The sequence below is a fragment of the Epinephelus moara genome, chromosome 12, assembly GCF_006386435.1.
Source record: "Epinephelus moara isolate mb chromosome 12, YSFRI_EMoa_1.0, whole genome shotgun sequence".
Classification (NCBI taxonomy): Eukaryota; Metazoa; Chordata; class Actinopteri; order Perciformes; family Serranidae; genus Epinephelus; species Epinephelus moara.
In genome coordinates, this window is record NC_065517.1 from 5,379,027 (window position 1) to 5,387,854 (window position 8,828).

Here is an 8,828-nt window from a genome sequence, read left to right on the forward strand (position 1 = left end):
TTCTTCCGTCAGTCATCCTCACCTCACTCTAACTGCATTGAAACGCTCTTTTCTCTAACTGTGATCCCAACGTCTGCAAAATGTCTTAATGTGCACATCCACACGTGATATTCTAACACCATTTGACATTTAAAATATTGTGCTGATGACCTGAACGAAAAGAGGAATGGGCTTGAATGAGCTCGAGCAGATTTTAAATTTGACATTAGCATCCTGATTGGCTAAGAAAGATCGTGACGAAGTTTGATTGGATAACTGGAAGAGTGAACACAGTCAGGGAGTCAGAACAGTCTGGGAGCAGGTTTTTTTTCTCAAGGGATCAAGTCTGCACAGGTCCAGCTCATTTAGGGTCTAGGGGCCACCCAAAGTCGGACAGATCAGTCAAAATAAAGAAACACAACTCACCTATAATAATTCATTCATTCATCTTCTAACCGCTTCATCCTCTTGAGGGTCACGGGGGGGCTGGAGCCTATCCCAGCTGACATGGGCGAGAGGCAGGGTACACCCTGGACAGGTCGCCAGACTATCGCAGGGCTGACACATAGAGACAGACAACCATTCACGCTCACATTCACACCTACGGACAATTTAGAGTTATCAATGATAATAGTAATAACAAAAATAAAAAACTACAGTTATAACAATATAACATTTTTGCCCAAACGTCATATTTATAACCATAAGATGCAACAATAACCTGGTTGATCCTGACGAGCTCCCCCTGCTGACCCGAGTTTTTCCAGTGATGCCCTGGTACTGCCTCGCTGCAGGTGGATGGGGGGACACTCCCTATGACTTTATTATTATCATATATTACTTAATTATTGGTATTAGTGGTAACAGGGTAAAGGTAGGATTAGTTTTAATATACCTCTTTCCCCTTTATTATTATTATTTTAATTTATCTTTATTTATTTTATTTATTTATTTATTTTCTTCTTCTTTTTCTTGTTGTTGTTGTAATTATTTTTTTCTTCTCACGCACACACACACATGACGGCCAACACAACCTTGTCCTCTTTATCCCATGACAACAATTAATTCACTGGCCTGTATTCACTGTTTTTGTTAGTTTGTTAGTGTTTTGTATTGCCCTGCAATAAATGAATAAATAGAACAGTGCAGTATAAAATCATGTCAGTTTTTAACACAGTGCTGTCTGAGGGTTCAGTGGTCAGGGCCATGCAGTGTTGGTTTTCAGCCTTGTCCCTTACATGCAGAGATTTTTTCAGATTCTCTGAATCTTTAAATGATATTATGGTGTAGATGCTGAAATCAATATTTTTTTGCAAGTGTGCATTGAGAAACTTTGTTCTTTAACAGCTGAACTATTTGCCCACACAGTTTTGTGAACAACTGAACCTTTCGAGGCCCCTTCCATACCTATTAATGATACTTTAATCTGTTGTCAGTTAACCAGTTTACCTGTGGAATGTTCCAAACAGCTGTTTTTTGAGCATGCCATAACTTCCCCAGTCTTTTGTTGCCCCTGTCCCAACTTTTTTGGAAAATGTTGCAGGCATCAAGTTTAAAATATGTCTATGTTTTACAAGAAATAATAAAGTTGATCAGTTTGACCATAAAAAAACATAGAGGAGTGAACACCTATAGTCTAGATAGATTGGAGTAAGCAGTGGGATGGAGACAACTGAAATACTTCCTGACTGAACTTATGCTGAGCTTCATTTCTTATCTTGCACACAATATCCTGCCGGACAGCTGTTTGTAAGAAATCATACAAATACTTTAGAAAAATAATTTTATTTGCCATCTGAACAAAGAAAAACAAAACACAGACCTTTGGCATTCATTGAAACTGAAATAATATCAAACAAAGACTAATATCTTATACAGAGTAACAAGCCATCCAGTGGCTTGTTCAAACATCCACAGGTGGACTCATCTAAATAACCAAACAGATCTTTGGTTTGGTTTTCACGGTTGGTTATACTACTTCAATATTATTAAATCACACGGACAAAAAATATGTCAGTTTGTTTGTGTGATAGATTAAGCTTAGTTACCTGTGTGGTTGCACAGAAGACAAAATCTATCACAAAGTGCATTGTGCTGTTTCAGTTTGCTCTTTCAGCGTCTTTGGCTCAAAATTCCCCCAACAATTTTGGAAACAATAAGCATTTAACAAGTGACAGATGACAAATGATATATGACATGATCACTGTACAAATAACACCTCTTGGAACAGCTTAGTATCACCTGATGAGTTATTAGTTAAATATAAACTGCCCATTGATTATTAAAGGGTCCTATGGTTAGCTTTAATCAGGTGGTTGGCAGAGCATCTGCACACTTCATATTGCTTTTAAGACATTAAAATTTATAAAGATAAGAGTTTCTAACAGTTATCCGACATCTGCAAGTCTGATATGCACCACCAACAGGAGAGATGCATGAGATCCACATAGCTGAGGTGGGATTTCATTATGGAATGTGGAAGGGCTCTAAATGTCTATTTTAACATTCGTATTAATAAGGTAAATTTGTTCATCTTAACAGGTACAAATAAAACATCTCCACACATCAAATGCACCTTAAGATGACAGAAAATGCCCTGTTAACAAGTACATTTCTGATGTCTTAAGATGTTTAATATAGTGATGGCCTCATGAAGCCTCATGAAGCAATTTATTTTTTTTCTGAGCCCACTAGAAGGCGCTCTTGGAGAGGCTCAAAGAATTGCAAATCAGTGTGCTTTCAACCTTTTGTTGAACAAAAAGGGCAGAATTAAATTAGAGTACATTGGGCATAGTGTTGAATCTATTCTGAGTGTGTTACTGATTTGCCATCATTATTCAATATCAAATGAAATGAATGCCGAAAGTTATTTGTTTTACGACTTTATGTTACTGATATTACTGAGGTCTGCTGCTGAATTCAGCGTCATGTTTCACTCGGCAGAACTCCGATTTAGTAAGTCAGCAGTGATGTAAATGTGTAAACTGTGACATTACGGCAGACAAGCGGAGCGTTATCTGGTAAACGTCACGTTAATTCACTTTACATGGAGCTGAAATTAAGAATTATGTAAATTGTTTGCCTCGTGTTACTGTCTGTTCATGAGTCATAAGAAATGATAAATCATCTTTTTGGAGTAGCTGTTTACCGTGAGCTAGCTCACTCTCTGTTAAATTTAACAATGTGCTAACTGAGCAAGGCAAGCTAATTGCTAACGCACTTGGTTAAAAAGGAAAACAACCAATGCCTTGAGATGGCTGTCAGAGATGATCAGAGGTATGATCATATTATATTGTCTGAGGTACAACTGGTGGTGTGTTCCACATGTTTTATTTCCTAATTGCTCCAGGAAAGAGGATTAGCATGCCGTCTGCGTGTATTGTTCTGTACTGTTACAACAGGAAAACAACAGTTCCAGTTCAGCGACAGAGGCTAGAGTCCAAAGGTAGTAATGTGACGTTCGCAAACGAGTCAAGTCTTTGAACCGGCTTTTTGAAGTGAAGGAGTGAACCGGCTCTTTAGAGTGAACGAGCCAGTTCCTAATTTCTTTGTTTTTTGCTTTAATTTACTCTGGGCGTGATGCCAGGCAGCTAGTTTGCATGTTACCCAGCATGCAGTTCGGACACGCTGGAAAAAGTCTGAATTTAGAATATAAACTTGTTATTGAGAGCCCTTTTGCCTGTGTTTTGGGATAGGGGGAGGTTGTTGGTTATTCTGGTACGAATGGGACATGTTCTGGACTGTTTTGTGAATGTTTGTGTGTGCGCGACCATGACACTTTATTCACGTTGTGTTGATGAGCACCCTCGCTAGCACTTGCTTGTATTAACAGGCTTGTTGTTTATAAAGGGCATTGCTATGGCCAAACTTTACATCTGCGGAGTCTATTCTGGGTCTACGTTACAATATCTGGATCACATGATGCGATCTCACAAGTGAAAGAGAAATCCTATCACTAGAATGCAGTTGCTACATCATAAAGGGGTGGGTATGTTAATGCCAACCAATGGCATAGAAGCTTGACTGTTTTAAAGGTCAGAAATGTACTTGTTAACAAGGCATTTCCTGTCCTCTTAACGTGCATTTGACGTGTTAAGACGTTATATTTTTACCTGTTAAGACAAACAAATCTGACTTATCAATTATTAAACGTCAAAATAGATGTTTAAAGCCCTTCTGCGTTCCATAATTTCTCTGCTTGTTTAAGCTTATTAACAAGCAATGCAAGCTTGTAGTATTCATAGAAATTAACACATTTTTGGGCCACTTGGGGGCAGCATAACAAGCTGTAAATACAATATTCACATATCACCTTATAACAGTTGCTTATATACACAGGTACAAATAAAACACTCCATAAAGCTGAGTTGAACTGCACAGTTTGAATTCATTCACTGTGTTCATCACTACAAGCAACACCTTTCTTATTACAGATAATTTGATCCATCGTCAACTTAAAAATATTGAGTTGTGCGGCCATAAGGATGTTGGTTTAGTGTGTGATAAATAAGACTGTCCTTCAAAATACAACCACATAGGTTGTTTTCACAAGCAGAAATTGCGGGTCATAACTGTGTTTGTTGCTAGGAGGCGACCTCTAGTGGCTATAGTAATTACTACAGGAGCAGAGGAAGAAGTCAGGTGGCTTAGCAATAAGAGCTTCAAAGTCTGCTGCACTGGACTTTCATCCAGGAGATGTGTGTTTGTGTCCCGTGTGAAACTAAAAGTCAGCGTTCAGTTATTATTATTATTAATGTAGCACATATGACACGTGTGTGATGACGTTACATCAGATGTCACATCAGAGTCCAGCACCGGGTTGGGGTAACCCTCAAAAAGCTGTGTAACTTTTCATAATAAAACTAATGAAAAAGATGTGCAGATTATGTGTAATATTCTAAATTACTATTATCAAGCCGCAATATATGGCCGCAGTATATGGTGGCAGCCTACATCAAGTTTAAGACTCCCAAGGAGGATCGTTTTGAGGTTTTATGGTGGTGGAAGGAGCATGCTAAAATGTTTTCTTACCTGGTAGTGATTGCACAGAATGTTTCCACCATCCCACCATTGAGTACAGCCAAAGAGAAACCCAGCTTAATGGGAGGGACTGTAGCCTGTGTGTGTTTAATCACAGGTGCGGGTCGGGTCGCAGGACTTTTAGTGATGGGTATGGGCGGGTGCGGCTTTGACTTCGACATAATGACAGGTAATGGGTCGGTTCTGGTACTGAGCTTTACGGGTATTGGCAGGTGAGGGTTTTAAAAAATAAACCTGTGCAGGACTCTGTGTCACATGACATACGTTACTAAAAAAGACTGCAGGTCTTTTTTAGTAACAGTAATACTTATTTTAAGTCAAACCATGATCTTTTTCCTGAATCTAACCACGAAGTTACCCACGGTCCTGTGGGTCATATTCAGAGGTAGGAACATATGACCTTTGTGGTCGAATGGGACGGAGGACTCATAGCAGATGAGTTTAGAAAACCAGTCTGACCTAACACCTCATCTCTCTCAACAGGCTTTCCTTCAGTTGTGTAGTTTCTGGCAGTTCACTGTTGGAAGGTGTCTTCACACTTAGGCTAATTTTAAAGTTCTTTCTGGATCCGAGGCTTTTACCCAGGAAAGTTTGGTATGTTTGATAAGTTGTGAACTGCTGTGATGCAGAAAACTGGTCCTGAGTCCAACACCAAACTGAGGTTTGTGGTTCACTTTGGGCGAGCTCTGGCGCACAACAAAATAAATGTGAAGGCCAACAACGCCATATTGAGGGTAGGCTGAACAACATGACTGGCCTACATGACATGTTAACACTATGCGTTATCATGTACAAACCACATCATGAAGACGACACACATCACTTGTCTGTGGAAAGCCTGCATTGTTATGGACCTTATCATTCTTGTTATAGTAAATATATTATTATTATTAATCTTGATGTGGTTATCTCTGAAGTATATGGAAGTAAAAGAGTCAAAACAAACACTGAGCCATCAGAGCTGGAGGGTCCTGGGTGTCACTGGGAGACACAGCTGTCACCCATATACTGAGCGTAGCGGTCTGAGATGCTTTTCCTCAGCTCATCGATGTCTCTCCTGAGCTGGCCCACCTCCAGCAGCTTAAACCGCAGTTCTTCTTCCACCACCTCTCTGCTGTCACTCTCCTCCGCCGAAACACTCAGTGCTGGACACAGACAGCAAACAGTTATCAGATTGTGCCAGATTGTTACCTGAAGTAACTCAGTGGACATTTAGTCAAAGGTGAAGTGCGTAAGATTTAGGGGGATTTGGTGGCCTCTAGCTGTGAATTGCAAATTGCAACCAGCTAAAAACTTGTGCCGGCCAGACTTCCTTCAGTGTTCATTGTTCAGGAAGTTTTTGTCCACAGAGGTCTCTTCTTCTCCAAAACACATGAAGCAGGCGATTAGAATCGCTACAAACACTGAATAAAGCAGTTTTACATTACAATTCAGCGTTTCTCTGACACTATTCAGCATCTCAGGGCTCAGGAGGTTTATACCATGGGCCGAATTATCCACAGAGGTCTCTTTCTTTCCTGAACAAACAGACCTGGCAATTAAAACTATAGAACACTCAAAAACACAGTTTTATGTATTTCTGACAGACTTTGGCATGTCACTGCAGCTCAAACAGCTCATTGTGTGAAGACAACACAACAGTTCTCATTTTCAGGTGATTATAGACTAAAGTTTCTGCCAACATATCCCCCTAAATCTTACACACTGGACATTTAAGAGACTGGTGCTCTCACAACTAACACTTTTAATACTGTAACTTAATGTTTTATGTTTGTCTGTGTGTGTGTGTGTGTGTGTGTGTGTGTGTGTGTGTTGTGTGTGTGTGTGTGTGTGTGTGTGTGTGTGTGTGTGTGTGTGTGTGTGTGTGTGTGTTACCCACATACATTTCATGCCCAGAAGCAGAGACAGGTTGGGCTCTTTGCCCTGTGCTCTCTGAGCCAGGATGCTGCAGAGAGCCTGGAGGTCCAGCAGACACAGGGACATCTCTTTGAGCAGCCGGCCCACTTCAGGCATCTCCACATGGGACAGGGGAGTCACCGGCAGCCCTTCATCCACCTGTCGCTGCTTCTCAGTGGGAAACAAATGGGTATTTATTGTAGTTTCTGGTAGCCATTTATGTCATGCAGCAAAAAGCCTGACCCTCAGGGATGCACTAATCCAACTTTTTTCCCCCTGATACTGTTTAGGCTAATACGCTTCACTGATCTGATCTTATATGGATGCTAACTTTTCTTTTTCAGTTCAAAATATCTCTATTTCTCTCTAACTTTGTTTAGAACTGATGGGCTGGGTCTACTTCACAGCATGTACAAAGTAAAAGATTTGACTGCCTATAGGAACTCTTGAGTGCAGGCAATATGTGGCACACAGTATGTCATTATGAGTTTGTGTGAATTAATAAAGACACAAAGTTCAGTTTAGATCAGTTTGGTTTGCAGTATAGACTGTATATAAAGGTGGACAGCATGACAGCTCCCCAAAAGTGAAGCGAAAACATCTCAATCGCCCCCTGGTGGCTGGCTGCAGTATAGGTCTTACACCCGCCCCCCTAGCATATGGGACATGGGCCAAACCAGAGATATTGGATAAAGGAGATACCCAACTGTAGGCTTATCCAATGTTAAGAAAACGGTTACTCTTCCTGTCTCCTAAGTGGGCGTGGTTAGCTCTCCCTCCAATCAGAGCCTGTTCTCCCTCAACGGGGGCGTGGCGCTGACGTCACTGAATCAGGAAGTGAGCTGAGTTGGGTATCTCGCTTCATCCAGTATCTCTGGCCAAACCAAAACTCAATAGTACACACCAAATACATTTTTCCCGATCTGGTTCTGTCATTTTAGGTAACAATTGTAGCACTTATGTTTATTCAAGTTATCTAATGCTATAAAAAGGGAGTTCCACATTATGAATGACAGCTGTGACAGACCCTAGACTGAGTTTGGCAGGTGTATGGATCAGACCTTGATACCACAGCTCCACCCACCAATCACTACTGTGCAGACTCTTCTTCCAAATGACATCACCAGCGCAGGATGGCAGTGCCTGTATCTGTGATATTTTGGCTTCAATTTCGTACAGTGGGAGGAAGTGGAGACACGTCGTACATCTATATGTAGTCGATGGATTGTGCTGAAATTCTAGAGGACATCTGAACAACCTAACCAAAGTCACCACTACTGATCACTGACTAAATACATCCTTAGCTCAGAATATGCTGTGCGGCATGACAGACAGAAAGACAGAGACAACACTGCTACCTGTGGTAAGGCTCTGGATGGGGGGGTCAGGTTGTCCTCCTTTTCTAGCAGAGAGGACTGCTGTCGATGAGAGAGACCTTTCTTTTTTTGCAGTCTTGTACTGGTGGCCTATCAAAGCAGAAAATGTGACAGGTTAGCCTGATTTATTCTTTAGAGGAAGAACATACAGCATGTGTGTGAGCTCAGAAATGACAGCTTTTCTCCATCATAAGGACTATACAGGCTGAGAGGTTTTTCTACTTTTACTTTTTTTGTTGTGGAGGATTCAGTGACATGCATTGTTTGTATGCGGTACTTCAAATGTAGCTCCTGCCATCTGGTGGCACTATTTATGTTCCTACAATAACAGTTCGGCTGGGACATTAACAGCCGTAGTGACTGAAATAATAGTAATAGTGATAAACTAGTCCATACCCATTGGTAGCTTTGTCACCTTCTACCTATGCCAACCCTCAGTGCCTATGTGCAGTTTCACATAGATTGACCACGTCAGTGAGTAGAAAAACGTGGGACAGACAGAATGACTGACTGACAGAATGACACACTGACAGTTTC

At 40.9% G+C, this 8,828-nt stretch overlaps 1 protein-coding gene across 4 annotated transcripts in view; it reads right to left on the reverse strand.

The window, feature by feature from the left end:
• Nucleotides 1-1,763: 1,763 nt before the first annotated feature.
• cep85l (centrosomal protein 85, like) overlaps nt 1,764-8,828 on the reverse strand; it is a 23,537-nt gene continuing 16,472 nt past the window's right edge. For all 4 annotated transcript variants that reach the window (XM_050058478.1, XM_050058477.1, XM_050058475.1 and 1 more), the window contains 3 exons: nt 8,274-8,381; nt 6,903-7,083; nt 1,764-6,164 (listed from right to left, as the gene is read on the reverse strand). In XM_050058478.1, the coding sequence (XP_049914435.1) occupies nt 5,998-6,164; nt 6,903-7,083; nt 8,274-8,381 (456 nt within the window). In that variant the 3' untranslated portion in view covers nt 1,764-5,997. The remainder of the gene's footprint in view (nt 6,165-6,902; nt 7,084-8,273; nt 8,382-8,828) is intronic.